This window comes from Caretta caretta, chromosome 17 (genome assembly GCF_965140235.1).
Source record: "Caretta caretta isolate rCarCar2 chromosome 17, rCarCar1.hap1, whole genome shotgun sequence".
Lineage (NCBI taxonomy): Eukaryota > Metazoa > Chordata > Testudines > Cheloniidae > Caretta > Caretta caretta.
The window spans coordinates 6,894,034-6,914,391 of record NC_134222.1 but is presented as its reverse complement, the minus strand read 5'-3'; the positions used below and the strand labels follow the sequence as shown (position 1 = coordinate 6,914,391).

At 42.5% G+C, this 20,358-nt stretch overlaps 1 protein-coding gene across 1 annotated transcript in view; it reads right to left on the bottom strand.

Annotated features, from left to right (window-relative positions):
* Positions 1-19,813, bottom strand: part of APPBP2 (amyloid beta precursor protein binding protein 2) — a 43,858-nt gene extending 24,045 nt beyond the window's left edge. The window contains exons 1-2 of the mRNA XM_048824549.2: positions 19,633-19,813; positions 2,053-2,141 (exon numbers count right to left, since the gene is read on the bottom strand). Of these exons, the coding sequence (XP_048680506.1) occupies positions 2,053-2,141; positions 19,633-19,773 (230 nt within the window). The 5' untranslated portion in view covers positions 19,774-19,813. The remainder of the gene's footprint in view (positions 1-2,052; positions 2,142-19,632) is intronic.
* Between the last annotated feature and the right edge of the window lie 545 nt (positions 19,814-20,358).

The window sequence follows — 20,358 nt, the reverse complement described above, 5'->3', positions numbered from 1 at the left end:
ATTCGGAAGCCTGTTTCCAAAGTTCTTAATTAAAACTGTGTAAAAACCAATAGTAAAAGGAGGTTATTCAGAGTCTAAGACCAGGAAAATACAATAAGGAGAAAGGTTTCAGAGGAACAGCCGTGTTAGTCTGTAAGTACTCCTTTTCAATAAGGAGAAAGGTGATAGCTTTTTAAAAAGCTAGTGCTTATTCTGGATTCAGAGGAGAATACAGCCCAGTTACAAGTCTAACACAATGGGACTGTCAGAGAGATGGAGTTCCTCAGCTTAAGAAGTTTTTCCTATTATTTTGGCAGACAATCATACAGGCATACAGGGACAGATCCTTTATACATTTGCTATATTCTTACTGGTCTGATTTAAGGCTTTCAAAAAGGATGAAGCTGAACTTGCATTTAGCCTTTTAATACAGCATATGTTCTGTGGGGTAAAGAGAACCGAGTATTGCAGCCACAGATCTTTTCAGCATAACATTGGAGGGTTGCCAAGGCCCCCACAGGATTCATGTCTAGCATATTTTTGTTAAGTAAAACTAACAGAAAATTCATATGGGGGACAAATGCTACAAAGATTTTAATGGCTTTACCCATTTACCTAAAAACTAAGAGATGTGACAGAAACAGTGATCTGGAATTCAAAAGCCCTTCTGTGAAGTCGGAGTGGAGTTCTACTGTTCATCAGTAAAATATGAGACCATAGGGGAGGGGCACATTCTTCAAATTTAAGACCAGGAGTGAAGCATAGGAGCTGAACACCCAGGTAAAATGCCGACATATTTAAGCTCTGAAGAATGGCATAAAAGTCCGTTTACTTGTAGTAATTTTATATAGTGCTAACAACCAGCTGGTCCATAAAATTAGATTAGTTTTAAAGGGGTGTGTGTGTGTGTGTGTGTGTGTGTGTGTGTGTGTGTGTATTACACACCCAGTGTATCGGTGCATTTCTTTCTTTGGTATCACATACTGGTCTTATTTTTCTACATTTTTACCTATCCCCTCTAAATGATGGTTAGAGTAATTTAACACATGTACCTTTCATTGAACCCTCTGCTGCCTTGTGAAGCATTGCAATGTAATTTTAAAGGGAATGTTAAAAAAAAAAAAAAGTGACAACCCTAACTGTGATCTGCCCTAGGCATCATGTTCTGTTTTAGCCATTACTTAAAAACAGCGATCGGGAAGTTTCGCTGTGTCCTGAATGATATAAACATAGTGACAATGGAACAGCGTATTTTTTGGTGTGGGGAAAGGGAGGAAGAAGATTTTATTTATTGATATTTTGGGTCATTTACAACAAGACATTACAATTACATTGCCCTGGCATGTATAGGTACCTGTTGTAATGCAGAATTAACAAGGTTAATTAACATATAACAATACATGGTCAGTGTAGAATATCAACAACATTCCCTTTTTTTCCTGAAGTATTTAAACACAACCTTAACACAGGGTGTGTATGGATGGGTGTATTTGTCTATCTAGCGACACACCCACCCATTTATATTCTCTTCTTTTGGCAGGGGGGTGGCGGGGGGGAGAAAGCTGGATGTGTTCTGGGGGGCAAAGGGGAGAGTCTCAGAATAGAAAACTGAATTTCCACCTTTCTCCCCAGATATATCAATCAACTGTTTCAAAATACCCAAGAGGGCTTAGCCCACTTCAGGAATGGCTTGGAAAGTCAGTTATTTCAATACATGAAATTTTGCCTGTATAGCCTGGCAACAATAGAAACCAGGCAAAGTAATGTAATGTCAGCTTTAAAGTCTTGCTAGCCACCCCAACCTCTAGGTACACATTTAGACCATTTTTGGCTTTAGAAAGATTAGGGAAATACCTTGCCAGGATTAAAATCAGATTTTTTTTAGAACCCCTGATATACTCAACTCCTAAAATGTAGAGAGTCATAGATGAATGCGTGTACGAGAAAGTAGCTATGGAAAAGATACAGATATGAATAGTTCAAGAACATTTTTTGTGTAATTTTTCCAAAAAAATGGGATTAAAACAAGACAGAAAAATGAAATGTGATTGAGCAATAATTTAAGATGGTTACCTTTTATCTAAAGCTCGTAACACCTTTGCAAAAACTTCTAGTTCACAAAATTCACTACCCAACTGGCATAAGCGACCTTGTTGGTAAAGCTGGAAGAAGCAAAAAAATTGAAAAAAGTTTAAAATTATGAAATCTACTAAACATTTTCTGAATAGTAAAACAGATATTTTACATTAATAGTAAAACATTATTCTAAAATCTTTACTTGCCACATCACCTGTGAACGACAGCGGACTAACTAGAACAAGAGTAAATAATCACAAGGGAGAGTTCAGTTACCAACAAACAATAACGTGCTATCGCTGTATTCTGTAGAAAAACAGATGTAAAGTTTCAAGGAAAGAGATAAGGTGGATAGTAAGTCACAAAAGGAGTTATCCAGCACTCTGTTCTAAAACATCCAATACGCCCTATTGTCCTTGCTGTCATTCCTTTATTGAACCAATTATGGCCACAAAGATACCAGTTCACTGGGCAACACAGTATATACAGTTGATCACACAACTGCACCATTCACACTTACAGTGGGGGCTAGTGAGGTGGAACAGGGGGATCCACCTAGGTACCCTGAAGCATTAGAATGGTTCTCAAATCTCAAAATTCAATTATAAATCCCAGCACATTGCTTTTGAAATGCCATATGAAAGAAGATCACACACGAATGCAGTCAGCCAACAAATCAGTAAACTTATTTAAAAATGATTACCAATTCCTTTGATTCCCAAGATGCTTCATAATGGAAAGCTGTTCAGATTGTCTACTTGCAACCATACCCGCACAGACTGGGATTGCATCAGATCTTGAAGGCTAAACAGAATTGGTCTGTGTTCATTCTTAACTCTAACACCATTCTATAAAATGCATGGTGGCAGACAAAGGGATATTGACAACTCAGAAGGTGTCCCTACTTTATCCCGTGCTGAAACGGACTATAAACCAAAATGAAAGTGAGTAGCCATTCTCCCCCAGTCAACTACATTTTCAAGCTGAAGAGATGTGACCGTTTTTCTTTCAAAGCCTGTAGAAAGAAGTATTTTAAAAACAGTTTTAGATGTATTATTTACTCTACACTGTCTGTAGCTCAGAAATATGAGAAACTTCAAATCAGCATTATTCTTTTAACAGTTTTGTACTGTTGGGAAAAATTAGTTATTGCTTGCCAATTCTCTGATTCTTGTGGAGCATAGGCCAAGTTGGTTTGTTTAGTACATTATGTACTTTTCTGTGCTCATCAAAACACTTAGTTTTGAGGGGGGAAAAGTTAGTTAAGAGATACTGTTGGTTCTTTTGGTCCAAAATTTAAGTTAAGCTAAAATAGTTTTATTTTTATATAAATTACATTACATAATACTGAAACAGATTTGTTGGGATATATATTTTTTCCTACAGTGTTTGTACTCAGACACATAACATCAGTGTGTTCATACATGAGAAACAGAAACCTAATCAAAACAAGACTGATCATTTCAATGTATAAGTTGAATGCAGAGCAGAAAGTAAGCTACATAAATGAAGATTAAATTTAATTTTTAAAAATCAAGTCATTAGTAATGTAAGGAGAGAAACTCATTTTACACAATATGTAAGTAGATCAGCACACCTTTAATGGACAGAATTTTTTTAAGTACATACATAGCAGCACTTAATGTTGATTCTAGAAAACAGCAAGTTTGGATATTTTAATAAATCCTCCAATAAACCTGAAAACTCGCTGACCTAATAATGTCAATTGCAACAAACACATTTTCCTCTGAGTCATCTATTTTGTTGCAAAAATATCGCAACACTTTTTAAATGACGTAAAGTTTCATATAATGTTACCCTTCAAATACATACTGCATTTCTTCTATACTTCACAGGGTTAAGGTCATCAAAGAAAGGGAGTAACTCACTGCACTACTAAATGTTCCTCTTTTGTCAGAAGGAGGACGTTGTCTTAGAATAAATGCATAAAAGTAAGTACTTCCATTTTCCTCAGCCTAGCTGTCTAAAAGTCAATGAAGTAACAGCTTTACATCAAAGAATCTGAAGTGTATTTTCTGTAATTAAAGAATTGCTCAATCACAACTTGAATTTCAATAACACCAATGGAGGCAGACGTCTTGCTGAATGAGGTAATTTGTGAAAGGAACTAAAAAAGTTACCAAGCTGCATTAATATTGATTTAACAATCACAAATACTACTTTAGTGTTCAATATGTACATTGCTCCATTAAAAAAAAAATTCCAAGATTTTTTTTTCTTCCTTTTTTCTGGCAAGCCATTATTAAAGCAAGTTAAAAAGCATTAGTCCCTTTTTTGAGACTCCCACACTGCTAGCATCATAAACTCAGCCCTACACTCCCAAACATCAATTGTAATTAAAATCCTTTTAATAAAAATATTTCTAAAATATGGGTACACAATCTTATAATATATGTATTGTAAAATTTCTCTCGTATTTTACTTGTGTTTTGATTTACAGGCTGATGAAGATATGTGGAGTTTTAGTCAATACTTCATAATTTTAAAATCAGAGTCAAAAATCTATATAAATACATATATAATTTGTCTTGGGAAAAGTTATTGATATTTGCTTTTCTACAACTGATTCCTGCAGATCTCTTTTCTTCTTTCAGTGGCATAGACTTGCATACCTGCCACTCAAATGACAAACTTCCATTTTCCCTAGTGTAACCCGAAATTCTGACTGCTTGGCATATTTACCATCCACTCGCTATTCTGCAAATACTGGCAAAAAAATTTAAAGGAAGTAACCCAGATTAAGTCTACTTAATCTGTGGTGGTATGAATGCTGCATTTTCAAACACATGGTAACAGATACTTGATTTAGAAAAGAAAGGGGGACTTCAAATTATGATGAGTAGCAGGCAGTTTTTCTAGAAGATTCATGCATCCGATGAAGTGAGCTGTAGCTCACGAAAGCTCATGCTCAAATAAATTGGTTAGTCTCTAAGGTGCCACAAGTACTCCTTTCCTTCTAATAAGCACAAGCACATTCAGAAACCCTTGGAAACAGGATTTCCACTGTTATACAAGTTTCTCAAACCTGCGCCACGTGACCCAAGAAAGGAAGAAATTGTTCTCTGTTGGAAACCCACACAGAGACTGAGAATTCATGATCACAAGGCCAGCTAGTTTATTTAAAACAAATGTCAAGTTCAAGGGAAATATCCATTGTCAAGCATTGTTGTAGTTCTGAATCTCTCAGAATATTTGTTTCTTGAAAGAAATACTTTTTCTGACACAAGCTTAAGCTATCTGGTGTTTAAATGTAAACTCACGTTCAACAATTAACTCCGGTTTTCTGCCTTAGAAGCCATTGCAGAAATTGATATCAATTACTGCGGTAGATCATTTAATGGCCATCTACAGAAAAATGACATAGGACTCGTCTAGAATGGTTTCCAACTGTATCAAAAAAATAAAGGTGCTGCAGCAGGGGTGGGCAATCTGTGACCCCTCAAGGTCATCTGATTGACGGCCACGAAACATTTTGCGGACGTTGACCGTCCCCAGGTACGGCGCCTGCCTGTTTACGGTCAATGTCGGCAAAATGTCTCGTGGCCCTCAATCAGATTACCCCGATGGGCCGCATGCTGCCTGCGGGCCACAGGTTGTGCACCACTGTGCTACAGCAACATTAAGTCTTGGCACTTCATGCATGGCTTGATATTTTTAAATTTAATAATAACCCAAACCACACGGGCCACATCCGTCCTGCGGGACCCTCCAGCCCAGCCCCTGAGCTCCTGGGCCCGGGAGGCTCGCCCCCGGCCCCTCCCCCACAGCCTCAGCACACTGTGCTGCCGGAGTAGTGTATTAAAGTGCTCCGTGTAGGAATGTGCTACTGGTAGCAGTTACGGAGAGCCATTTACTATACTACACCCAGCGCAACACTCTGGGCAGCGCGGCTGCAGCGCCGCCAGCCGCCTGTGCTCTGTGTGGTAAGGGGGCAGGGAGCGGGGGGGAGGGGTTGGATGGAGGGCAGGGGAGTTTGGGGGGGTGGTCAGGGGTGTGGATGGGGTCGGGGTGATCAGAGGGCGGGGAGGGGAAGTCAGGAAGGAGGGGGGTTGGATGGGGTGGCGGGGGGGGCAGTCGGGGCAGGGGTTCCAGAGGCGGTTGGGGACAGGGAGCGGGGGGGTGGATGGGGCTGGAATCCTGGCGGGGGGGCACGGATAGGGGGCAGGGGCACAGCCTCCCCTAACTGGCTCTCCATACAATTTCTGAAACCCGATGTGGCCCTCAGGCCAAAAAGTTTGCCAGCCCCTGCACTACACACAGCTATAAGATTATCATATGTTCTTCAAAACAGAGTTCTGAGAGTGACACTACTCAATCCTAAAATGGAGAAAATCTCTTTAAAAAGACATCATCATACAAGCTGGGTGCCGCTGAATCTCATGAGGATTCCCCACCCCCACAACACAACCACACACACACGAGGATCCCTTGACAAAGGATTGTTTATAAAAAAACAGTACGGAAAGTAAGAAGAAAGTCAACCATCATCACCCTATCAAATTATATGAAGTCAGTCTGAAAAATGGAATGCTCTATATTTCTAGAAATAAATTGACATTTTTAATATGGTCAGATATGCCAATATTCCAGGGAAGAGCACAACAGACTTGTCTATAACTAAAATAAAGGAAAGAGCTGCTAAAAAAAATTAAAGCATTTGTCTTGTCAAAATGATATACATCACAGTTTCTAACCTGCCTTCGGGGGGCGCGGGGGAACCCCACTGTTGACACTATAGCATAGAATAATTCTTTTAGAAATCTATGTCTATTATTTTAGCTACAGTTGCTAAATTTTCCAAACACTACACCTAACTTTAGAATGCACACTTCTCTTCATTCCCATTTACAATGGCCAGGGAAATTCAACAGGGCTTGTCTACACTATGGGCACTACAGGGGCACAGCTGTTGCGCTGTAGCTATGCTATTTTAGCACCATGTAGATGTTTTTTACAGAGATGGAAAGGGTTTTTCTGTTGCTGTAGCTAATCCACTTGGTGAGTCATGGTAGCTAGGTCAATCTGATTTTAAAAGTAGACCAGGCCCAACATGGCACCTTTCTAGCTAACCACACTTAAAAATATTTCTTGGTACTAAGAAGGTAGGCTGTGATCTTGCCAAAACTCAAGGTTAAACAGACCAGTCAGTATTGGATATGAAAACTCAGGAGGCTAAAGTAAGGTCTTCTCTACAAAGAAACTTGCACTGCTTTAATAAATCAGTTTAGTTGAACTACTGCAAACCCTCATGTACGCACTTATCTTAGTTTAATAGTGGCTTTTACTGGTTTAGCTTAAGACATTCAGGGGGTTGCACTACTTAACTAAACTGGTTTAAATTCATACCTGGGGTTAAACCAGGGCAACTCTCTGTACAGACAAACCCTGTGATGTTGGCAACGCAATTGGCACTTAAAGGCAATGATCTTGCAAACTCACATACTACTAAAGTGCTTAAAATTGAGTTTTATTCAAGTCAATGGGTCTACTTACATGGACACATTTTTTCAGGATCAGAGCCCAAGTCAGTATGGAACAAATACCAAAGTACAGCACTATTGTGCATTTACTCATGACATTGCGTGAGAAACAAAAACAAACAAAAAAAAAGGTAAAACACCATTGTGAGTTTCTCCTTCCTCCCCACCCCAAATAAAAAACAATCAGCTCTAGTTCTTATTAAATATTCAGTGGTGCTTCTTGTTAGACCAAGAGTACTAGCTACTAGTCTAAAGCAACACACTATTTTACCCAATACACCCCTAACCTTTCAGTTGAATCTTGTAGTTCCCTTCCCCCTTCCAGCCCTCCCTCCCCCCATTGATGTTAACATGGTATGGTATGCTGTTAAACATGTGCTGAATTCTACCTTACAATTGGTAAGATTAGATTATTCTCATAATAGGCCTGCAAAGTGCTTTGAGGCCCTTCAGGATGAAAGGACATACATTATAAAATTATATTCTTCTACAGAAGTTGTAACAACATAGATTTATTACAGCATGACCACCAAGGTGGATGCTTGAAGATCTGACACGTAAAACACCTTCCTAAAGAAACTGTTGTGTACTTTACTTTTTATCGTGTCATGATAAAAAAAAAAAAAAAACTTAAATTTTTAAATCTATTATAGGCAACAGCTAGGATTATTACAGAGATTAGACATTTTCCTAGTTTAATTACTTTGTACATGTCACAGCACTTTGTATGCCGTTTCACTCTTTCCCATGAGCAGTCAGTTTCCTCTGTATGTGCAACTGTTAACAAAGAAAGAGACAGAAACATTTTCACAGAGAAAGGAAAGTGTGCTTTTAAAAATTGGTAGCAAAATTTGGAACAGGTGTACTACTTAAAAACTTATTTTTTTCCCTTAAACGGATAGATTTCAAGTTTAGTGCATCCCTTTGAAAGACTTTTCCTCTACTCATTTCCAACACTATTAAAATACTGTTTATAAATAGGACAAAATTGAGAAATGTAAAGTCAATGTAATCTGGAGACAAGGATAGCTACAAACAGGTACATTTTTACTTTAGCAGGAGAAAAGTTATATTGCTTCTGTATTTGGCTCAAGTATGATTCTTACTGAAATACTCTATCCTGTTCGGATTACCACAGTTCCAAGAAGGATGTTGAAAAATTGGATGGGGTTCACAGAAGAGCCATAAGAATGACTAAAGGGTTGGAAAACATGCCTTATAGCAAGAGATTCAAGGAACTCAATCTATTTAGTTTACCAAAGAGAAGATTTTAGGCCGACTTCCCTCTCATGGGGAAGAGATATCTTATAATAAAAAGGGTTCAGAGTAGCAGCCGTGTTAGTCTGTATTCGCAAAAAGAAAAGGAGGACTTGTGGCACCTTAGAGACTAACAAATGTATTTGAGCATAAGCTTTCGTGAGCTACAGCTTACTTCATCAGTTGCATTCAGTGGAAAATACAGTGGGGATGTTTATATACATGGAAAACATGAAACAATAAGTGTTACCATACACACTGTAACAAGAGCGTGATCACTTAAGGTGAGCTATTACCAGCAGGAGAGCAGGGAGGAAAAAACCTTTTGTAGTGATAATCTGTAGTGAAGAATTGCAACTTTTAGGTCTGTAATCGAGTGACCAAAGAGATTGAGAACACTTCAATCTCTTTGGTCACTCGATTACAGACCTACAAGTTGCAATTCTTCAACAAAAAAAACTTCAAAAACAGACTCCAACAAGAGACTGCTGAATTGGAATTAATTTGAAAACTGGATACAATTAACTTAGGCTTGAATAGAGACTGGGAGTGGATGGGTCATTTACACAAAGTAAAACTATTTCCCCATGTTTATTTCCCTCCCCCACCCCACACTGTTCCTCAGGCGTTCTTGTCAACTGCTGGAAATGGCCCACCTTGATTATCACTACAAAAGGTCCCCGTCCCCCCCACTCTCCTGCTGGTAATAGCTCACCTTAAGTGATCACTCTGGTTACAGTGTGTATGGTAACACCCATTGTTTCATGTTCTCTCTGTATATAAATCTCCCCACTGTATTTTCCACTGAATGCATCTGATGAAGTGAGCTGTAGCTCACGAAAGCTTATGCTCAAATAAATTTGTTAGTCTCTAAGGTGCCACAAGTACTCCTTTTCTTTTTGCTTATAATAAAAAGTTCTTCAGTCTAGCAGACAAAGGTATAACAAGATTCATCAGCTAAAAGTTGAAGCTAGCCAAATTTAGATTTAGACACTCCATCACTGGACATTTTAAAATCAAGAACTGGATATTTTTCTAAAAGATGTGCCCTAGATCAAACAGGAATTAATTCAGGGCACTCCCACGGCCTATGTATCATGCAGGAGGTCTGCCTAGATCAGGGGTCTCAAACTCAAATGACCACGAGGGCTACATGAGGATTAGTACATTGGCCCGAGGGCCACATCACTGGCATCCCGCCCCCTGCTGCCCCGGCCCCACCCCTTCCATGAGGCCCCGCCTCTTCCCACCCCCATTCCCAGGAGGGGTTCAGGGTGCGGCAGGGGGCTCAGGGCAGGGCGTTGGGGTGCAGGAGGGGTTTGGGGTGCAGAGAGGTTCAGGGGCCGGACTCCGGCCCGGCGCACACCGGGGGGCAGGGCAGGCTCCCTGCCTGCCAGCCGTGTCCCCGCGCTGCTCCAGGACACAGCCGGAACCTGCGGGAGGGGAGGCACAGGGGTCTGTGTTGCCCTGGCCGTGCCTCCAGGCACTGCTCCCTGCAGCTCCTGTTGGCCGGGAACGGGGAACTGCGGCCAATGGCAGCTTCGGGGGAGCTATCTGGAGGAGCGGCCAGGGCAACACACAGACCACTGGGCCCCCTCCCCCAAGTCCCGGCTGCTTCCCGGAGTGGCGCGGGGGCAGGGCAGGCAGGCAGGGAGCCTGCCCTGCCTCCGGTGTGTGCCAGGCCGGAGCCGCTCTAGGTAAACGTGGGGGGGACCGCAAGGAGCTGGCGGGCTGCATGAAATAGCCCCGCGAGCCGCATATTTGAGACCCCTGGCCTAGATGATCACAACAGTCCCTTCTGGTCTTACAATCATCTATGAATCCTTCCGTGCCTGCACTGGTTGCTTTTCTGAAAGGTGCTTTTCTTGAATAAATGGGGAGGAGAAACGGTTGGGGAGAAAAATAGTCTTTTCCATTCCACACTTGATTTCTGCCCAAAGAGTACAGCATACTAAAACCGCACAAACATAAGGTTTGATAAAATCCTTGAAATCACACAGAACATTCACAGCAAAAATCCTACAAATGTAACACATCAATTTAAGGCTTTTTCCCTTCACTGTAAGACACAGTGCTTATTTATGGCCTTGTTTATACTACTCTGGTCAGAAACCCTCAATCTGAAGGAATAGCTGCAGTTGTTTCACAGTTTATCTACCCTTTCCTCCCTCACTAAATTAACTGTCCAAGTGTCATGAGCCTTGGAACAAAACAAGGTTTTTTTGTTACAAACATTTTCTACAAGACTGTAATTCATCAACAAGCAAAGTCAGCTCAGAGAGACACATGATTCGAGCAAACTCAACCATAGGATAGTATCACCACTGCTAAGAATCATTAAATACTGTTGCAAAGCAGAGTTGACATTTTATTGCAAGCCATGTGCTGTTTCAGCAAATTTCTATTTATTCATGTTGTTTTGCTCTAGAGGAGAATTGATTAGATAGACATAATACAACAGCTTTTATTAGCTGTGCGCGTTCCTCTTTTGGATTAGCAGAACACACAGTAAGAAAACATGGTACTTCAGCTACAGTCAAAACATGCATCGTGGCAATTGAAGATTAAGCTAACTCAGAACCTACCATTCATTTTGAAAAACACTCTCGAAGTTTTACCTCATAACTTCAATTAGACAGACGAAGTGATTACAGTGACATTGCTTTTCCCTAAATAGCTATTCTCACAGTACAAATTAATTTTATTGTAGTGCAATTACTGAATGTTATAATTTTAAGTACCAATGTGTTGAAGCAAATTAATGCTATTCCCTCATTGTTCCTGTGATTAACAATCAGAAGACCTCAAAAGAATTATTTTTTATAAGTCAATTTAGCCCAACAACTTAAACATTTTTTAAAGGGAATTTTGACCAGGAGAACCCAAGGCTACGTCTACACTACAAATACTACAGCAGCACACAGCTGAAGCTATGCGAACGTGAACACTTGCTGCAGGGACAGAAGGGGATTTTCCACTGCTGCAGTAAACCCACCCCCATGCTAGGCCTAGGGAAGAATTCTTCCATTGACCTGGAGGTGTGTGTAATGGGCTAAAGGGTGGCTTAACTAGATAGCTCAGACGTGGGAATTTTTCACATCCCTGAGTGTCATAGCAAGGTTGACCTAAGTTTTAGGTGTAGACTAGGCCTAAGCATTTGAGGACATTCCACATTAACCAATATAAACCACACAGGTCATCCTCATTAGTCTATATTGGTACAAAACTGCAATCCAAGAGTGTAAAAAAGAAAACACTACAACTAACACAGTTTTCAAATCTTCAAATGCACCAAAGGAGCAAGAGAGTCCAGAAAAAAAAGCATACATGGCCAGAAAAATCATATATGTCATTGCTTACAATGTCCTGTTAAATCAGACCATTGGTCCAGCTTGTCCAGTATCTTGTATTTGTCAGCAGCAAATACCAGATTCTTCCAAACAAAAAACACCCCCACACCCCCTACATATATTTCCTTTTGTTGAGTCCCCTTATGTTATTGCTTTGTGAAGAATCTGTGCTCCTTACAGTCTTCCAAAGTTTTCACGAATTCAAATAATTGTATCATTGGCAAACTTCACCAGCTTGCTGTCTACTTCTTCCTCAACGTCACTGATATCAAACACTGGTCCCAATACTGCCCTGGAACAAACCAATATCAGCTCCATTTGTCATTACTTACCACAACTACAATGCCTATTGCTCAAAATTAACATGGTCAGGTTGAAATACAGACAACTTAAAAAATATAACTGAAAGTTGTTCCAAGTATTTTACTTCCTGCTGTCTATCTTTTTCAAATGATTTTTGTTTCACAACCATATTTTAATCAATGTTTTCTCTCCCCTGTTGCCCCATGCAAAACCCCACAAACAGGGGAAATGGATATAACTAATTATATAAGAAAAACAATTAAACTGGGTTACGTACAAAGTGCTGGCAAGTGCACAAAGGAAACTGAAAGAAGTAGAAAAATATTTTCCCTTTAATCTCAGTTACTTCTTGTAATAAAATAGTTTTAAAGCTTTTCAAACAGAAATGTGATTTTTTAAAATATATTGATAGTGTTCCTTTAACTAGTTTTTAATCTATGTTAGAACTCTGCACCTAACTCAACTGTGATTTTCCTTAATAGTCACCAGGGCCGGACACCCTGAGTGAACTTGTATTTTGGCTCAATTTCTTTGAGTTTGAGACCAGCAGCATCGGGCGCAGGGTATGAGGATCAGTTCCGGGCTGTAAAGCCCAGGTGGGCTTCACAGGAAGGTGTTTCTGAACCCAGGGGCTCCCATGGCCATATACCCCCTGACCACCTAGAAGGAGGAGAGCAGGTGTGTGGCCACCACTTATGCCCGTGGGAAAGGCGGACCTAGGGGCTGGCTCACCTGCTCTGGTAGCTCTAGACGGCATTGCCCACACTCTGCCCAGCTGGCCCCGGCTGGCCAGGTGCTCCAGCCCTCGGCTCGCCTGCACTCACCCCCGTTCCGGCAGTCCAGACCTGGTAGCATAAGGTACTTAGATGGTACCGCCTTAACCGTTGGGCAGTTGCCTACATCACCCATCTATAAGGCTGGCCCTGATTGTCACTTATGAGGGACACTTTCTAAAACTTCTTGAAAATCCAAATAATAGATCCACAAAATTGCCTTTAGCCAGTTAGTCAAGTGCTAGTTTCCTTAAAGTCAAGTTGATACGGCACTGCTAATTCGCTTACATTTAATAAGAGGGCCTTGCTCTGCTTTTAAACACCTCAACAATTTATTAACAATGCAGTAGGAGGACAAACATACTTCATATAAAGGACTCTGCTGTCCCAGTAACTTCCCAGGATAGTCCACTTCTTATTACAAGTTGCTCACTAAACACTTAAGTCCACCACAAATAATACTCCACAACCAGATTCAACTCCCTGAATAGCCTAAGAGAAAATATAAGTTCTGTCAGCAATTCCCTCCCTCCATTTTAAAGAGCATAAGAACGGCCCTACTGGGTCAGACCAAAGATCTGGCTAGCCCAGTATCCAACAGTGGCCGGTGCCAGGTGCCCAGTGGGAATGAACAGAACAGGTAATCATCAAGTGATCCATCCCCTGTCGCTCATTCCCAACTTCCGGCAAAAATACGAGGGCTGTCAGTTTGAGCGTCTCTGCTAATTTCAAGTGTTGCTATACTACACAGGGAAAGAGGCAGTCTTTCAGGTCCTAGGGCCCAAACTATTAAATGTTATACTTCTCAATGCCACATGAGAGGCTTTAAATAAATTCTCTATTTTGACCATTATTGCTACCTATGATTTCTTATTTCAAGTGAACTGGCTGGGAGACCTGGAACTTTAAGGAATAACAGAACTATTTTGAAGTTTGGAGGCTATAAACATTGTAGTAAGTGATGGTTTTGCAAATGGTTATATTGACCATTATATATAAAACAGATTTACAGCTTTGAAGGGTCACAATTAGTTAATATTAATAATCCTGATGAAGGCGGAATGTGACCAGGGTTAGTTACCACACTTATTTTTGCAGAGCGTGCGGTGAAATTTTTCATAAACACAAATGGTTACAAACTTAGTGGGATTTTGGGGAACCCCTGCATATCAATCTAACCCTTATTTGCAATCACAGATTGCAGGAGGTCGGACTAGATGATCATAATGGTCCCTTCTGACCTTAGTATCTATGAATCTATGAACCTTTAGACATCTACAGCTAGAAAGAGGTTCTCTCTCCAAAATCTGAAAGCGAGTACAGGTGAGTCACATCATACGCGCATTTAACTTACATGAATTCAACTATACGAGCTCGGGAAAAAAAAGAAAGAAGAAGAACAAGATACCTGTAAATAGAGTGGGCGATTCTGCCCACCATTCCACTCAATGAGCAAATGTCCCTGAGTGAGCATGAGATGGGAGACGCGAATCTGCTGTTCCCTCAGTCAGTCTCAGTTCCCGTGTGCCTCTCATAGTGTGAGCATCTTGCCGCCGCTGAGTGTGATTCTAGTGTTTAAAGATACTGTACTTATTTTTCATACAACATTGCCCCTAAACGCAAGCCAACTACTTCATCTGGTGCTCAGCCGAAGAAACAGCGATCTGTTCCAACGCTGGAGGAAAAACTGGCTGTGTTGGACTTATTGAGAGACGGTATGTCGGTCTCCAGAGTGGCGCGTAAATATGGCCACAAGGAATCTAGCATCCGTTCCATCAAGATTCGAGAGAGAGAAACTCATCAAGCCGTGGCTTCAAGTGCTCCAATAATTGCTCAGGTGACGAGCCAGTTGCATGATAAGACTTTAATGAAGACTGAAAAGGCTGGAAGACATGAACCATAAATGTGTGCCTATCGATGGCAACACGTTGAGAGAAAAGGCTCTTAGCCTCTACGTGATGTTCAAACCTCCTGCCGAAGAGGGACAGCCTTCTGATGAGAAGCAATTAAAAGCCAGCCAAGGTTGGCTTAACAGTTTTAGGAACTGCTTCAACCTCAAAAACGTGCAGACTACTGTGAAGCTGCATCTGCCAATGAAGAGGCAGCAGAAGAAAATCATAGAAGAAAAGGGCTATCTTCTGGAACAAGTTTTTAATGCTGATGAGACTGGGCTCTTCTGGAAAAAAAATGCCCAACCGCACTTACACTTCGAAATCAGAAAGACAAGCCCCTGGCTTCAAAGCAACTAAAGACCGTGTGACTGTGTTGTTATGTGGCAATGCGTCTGGGCATTTAATAAAGCCGGGCCTGCTCTACAGGGCTGCAAATCCCCGTGCCCTAAAAGGCAAGAACAAAAATCTCCTGCCTACGTTCTGGCAATCAAATAAAAAGGCTTGGGTGATGGCAGCATTATTTCTGGATTGGTTCCACAAGTGTTTTATTCCGGAGGTCAAGCAGTACCTCGAAGAGAAAGGACTTGACTTTAAAGCACTGCTGATCGTAGACAATGCTCCTGGCCACCCTGCGGCACTCCGGTTAGCGCATAACGACACTGAAGTGGTCTTTCTCCACCCCAATACCACCTCCATCCTCCAACCTCTCGACCAAGGTGTGATTCGCTGTCTCAAGGCCATGAACACGAGGCTTACGTTCTCACGGATATGTAGCGCTATGGATGCCGATCCCAATCTTAATGTGATGGAGTGTTGGAAGTCCTTCAACACTGCCGATTGCATCACTTATATTAAACAGGCAATGGATGCAATCAAGCCTGAAACAGTCAATGCATGTTGGCGAAACCTATGGAAAGAATGTGTGAATGATTTTAAAGGTTTCCCGACCATTGACAAAGAAGTGAAACGCATTGTTCAGGTGGTCAGGCAAGTGGGTGGTGATGGCTTCGTCGACATCCTTGAAGAAGAAATTGAAGAATTAATTGACGGCCATAGAGAAACACTGACTAACGAGGAGTTAGAGGAACTGATAAAATCGCCTACAGAAGATGACGATGACGAACAGGAAGAGCCAGCAAGTTGGAATTTTCATAAATTTGCTGAAGTGTTCCAAGCAGCGAAACACTTGCATGATTTAATTTCTGAATACGATCCCTCTATGGAATGAAGCCTTAAAATCACATGTACTATTACTGACAATTTGAGACCGTATCAAGAAATGTTTGAGCAGCTCAAGAGACAGACACAATTGCCAATCACCATGTTTTTCAAGGAAAAACAACCAGCAGCAGACGAGCCTATGCAATCAACTTCTCGAGCTGAACCAGAGCTGAACACTTCGTCTCCGACTCGCTCTCCATCACCCAAGCTCTCCGTCTCCTGGGTCGACATCAAGCCCTGACGACCCCCTGTAATTACCCCCTGTAATTAAAAATATAGTACTGTAAAATTATATTTTGCATATGAACTCTATTATACATATTACCATACAGGGTTGTATACACAAAACCATGTACAGTATATTGTAATCTTGGGCAATTTAAGGGATTTTCAAGGGTAATTTTGACTATAAGCGATTTTCGCCTCGCACGCTGACTTTAGAATCTAACCCCCCAGGTAAGATGAGACTCCACTGTATATGCCATTTACGCATTTATTTTCCACTCCATACTATCTGACATTCAATATTGCTCATGCTCATCAATCAGACAATTACTTTTCCTCAATTATACCCAGAGAATAGATACCAAGGAGTAAAAAGTGTTAACAATTCACTGAGGCCCTATCTCCACAGGACCAATAATTATGTAAATACAGTAAACGCTCAGCCAAGGTTTTCTTAGGGCTTGCCTCCATGATGGCAGAGGCATTAGAAGTTCTTCAGTGTTCTTTAATGTAGTCTTGTTTAAAACAGTTCTTTATTAACACACACTAGGGAACTCTAGCGTACATCAGCAGGGTCAACACAGGCCAGTTAACGCACAATATGCTTGTGTCCATTAGAATTTCCTGGCAAGTGGTGAGGACTAACGCACAATGTAGACAAGCCCTTAGACTACTAGTGAATTTTGGTTTTCCTACTTAACACATCTTAAAAGGACTCTGCCCTCTGAAAATTAGGCTTCCTTAAAGCGTCTCAACTTGGGGACTGAAAATCACTAACATTTTGAAAGTCTTGGCTGTTTAAAACAAACCGAAAAAACCCCCAACCCCACCCAAAATCACCCCCTACCCCAAAACCCAAAATGGTTATAATACAGTTTGGCTTCAGCCGTAGTTCTGGCCAACGGTATCATAATCTGATTCAGCCACATTATTGGTTTGTATTGCAATAGTACCTAGGAGCACCAATCAACGACCCATTGTACTGGGTGCTCTGGAGACATGCAGTAAAAAGACAGTCATTGCTCCAAAGAATTTACAGTCTACAGCCTGATTTTACAAGAAGCTTCATGCACCCACCTCCCCACACACACTGAAATGAATGGGGCTCTGCATAAGTGCAGAGTTTCTTCTAGCATTTGAACCTAAATTAGACTACATCCACGGTTAAACCATACTTAAGGACATGACGAAAGACTCAAAGTGAAAAATACAGATGACAATACAAACTATTATGCAAGACATTCAACAAACAGTGTCATGTAGTTTTATTTACTCTACATGTGGAAATTACATAAATCAACATTTTATTTAGTGGGAATGCAAGCTGTACACATTTTCCAGATTCCTGAGATTCTAAATTTTGATTTTTGGTATATTCTTTAGCAAAAATATTTTTTTAAAAGTGGATGCAAGTTGGGTCCCTGATTAGTGTGACAGAAAAACTATTCTGGAGGTCAGGTAACACTGAACAAGGTTTGCACGCTCACTTCTTAGCCGCTCCCAACCAGGGCAACATACTCCTGTTCATGAGCATAAAGGGGAGACGAGAGAGAAGTCTCTCTTTATCCATCAGATGGATTGGCTTGTTCCATTATGGAAAAAGAACAACCAAAGCGAATCAGATTCAACCTGAACACATAGTAAAAGAAGTCAGTTACTTATTAACCTCCCTTACAGATCAGGTTTCAAGGATTCAGGAATAAAGGCAGTGAATATAAAATAAAAAATAAAAAAAATCAATACTACCCCTAAAAGCGTCTGTTCCTTGTGCATCTTTAGTGATTACTGAAATATACCCACTGCTTGTGAAAAAAATACCAAGAGAGACAGCTCCAGCAAATTCTGATTATCAGTGGTTACAGCTATTGGCAGTTTCAAAAACAAAACAAAAAAAAATCAAAGCACTCCTTCAGGTTAGTCACAAAACAGTGTTAAATTAATAGCTCACCATAAATCACTCTCTACAGCCATACTACCTATGAGTGTATGTGCGGGAGAGAGACTTTTCTGTATCCCTTAGACTAACACATAATGCAGATGAATAATATCTAGCATATGTAAATTTCCTTGCCTGTTACCCTCTGATAGGAAATATTCTCCCCTCTCAAGTGATCATCCTTACCTCTGAACACTGCTACTCTAGGCTGACAGGAGGGCTGTTATCTGTCTCAAATATATTTCTGAAAAAATGTTTGTTTTCCCTTTAAAGCACTCTAGGTTTCTTTAAAAGCTTTCTGACCTGAGCGTGAAAAGGCAATGCCCCACCTCAGGACACTACTAGAGGGCTCCAGAACCTCCTGCTCCCTAGGATGCTCATTTTGAAGACTTCTTTGATATGAAATGCCAGTCTAGTGGACATGGCCAGTGCAGTGAATACACCTTTTATACTGACTCTAGATTTAGGGGGAAGAAGAAGAGTCTCCCCCAATCCCTGCAAATGACAAGACGGCGGTCAACGAATTAAGTGGTTTAAAGCAAGGTCCCAACCTCTTCACCTGATGGCTGTTTCCCCAGTAGGTCAGTGGAGAAAGTATAAGGTGGAGACGTTTCTGGTCCCTCTACCCTGAGCATCATCTTACTCTTCTTCCCCCAGCCCCAACACACAAAAGGAAAGACTCCCCCCCACCCCCGGGCCACCTCGAAAAAATAAGCTCGCCCTCCCAAGTCTCCCTCTCTAAAAATGAGGGGAGGCCTCCCTTCTCCCCCCCTCCCGCCAAAACAGGGCTCACTCTTCCCCCACAATCTAGTGTCCTCCCCCCCGAAATATTTGGGTTCACCCCCGCCCAATCACCACCCCCTACAGGGGATCCCCACCCAGCCCGCCCCTCCCTGTCCGGCGGGGGAAGGAGAAGCAGCAGCAGCAGCCGCCCTCGGCCCTGACTGAACCTCAGACCCAGGAGCCCCCCCACGGCCCTAGCTGCGGCCGCCCCACGCTCCCCCACCTGAGGCTAGCCCCGGGGGGCAAACAGGGCCTGAGGCCCTCCCCTTGGAGGGGCCCACGAGCGGGCTGTCGGGGGCAGGGAGCGGATCTGCCCCAGGCCGCGGCCCCCCTCACCTTGTAGTACACGTCGAACTGGATGTTCTCGGGCAGCGAGCGGATGTCGCGGCGCCGGGCCCGCCCGTAACTATCCACCACGGCCGAGATCGCCGTGTTATAGAGCGTCTCCGGCACCCACTCCAGCTCCACCGCCGCCATCTTGGGTGTGCGGAGCCGCCACCGCCGCCCCCTCCTCCCCCCCCGCCCCACCCCGCACCCGGGGGGCTCCCACCGCCCAGCAGCGCCCGGACGCTCTCTGCCCGCGGGGGGCCAGGAGGATCCGGCGGCCGCAGCGGCGCCAGAGAGCGCGCACGGCGAGGGGGTGGGGAGCTGAGGCGGGAAGGCGCGGGGAGGGGGGTGATTTGCTCCTGCTGGGCCGCAGCCGGGGGGGAGGGGCGGGAGAGAAGGGCCGGCAGAGGGGCGCCCGGGGGAGGTGAAGGGGCGGAGAGGGAGGTGATGAAGCCAGGTGGGGGATGGGGTGAGGAGACGGTGTAAGGAGAGGGGAGGTGGGGTAGAAAGTGGGGGGCAGAGAGGGGAGAAAGGGGGCACGGAGGGGGGGAAGGGGTGCATTTTGGTGGGGTGGAAGAGGGAGATGGTCGGGAAGAAAAGCTGGGAAGATGGGGGGCGAGGGGAACTTATGGAGACACAGCGGCCTAAAACTGGTGTCAGTGAGAGGAAAACTCGGCTCTTGTTGTGGAGAGAAGAAGCTGTGAATTAGTCACTGGTGCCATGCAATGCCCTGTC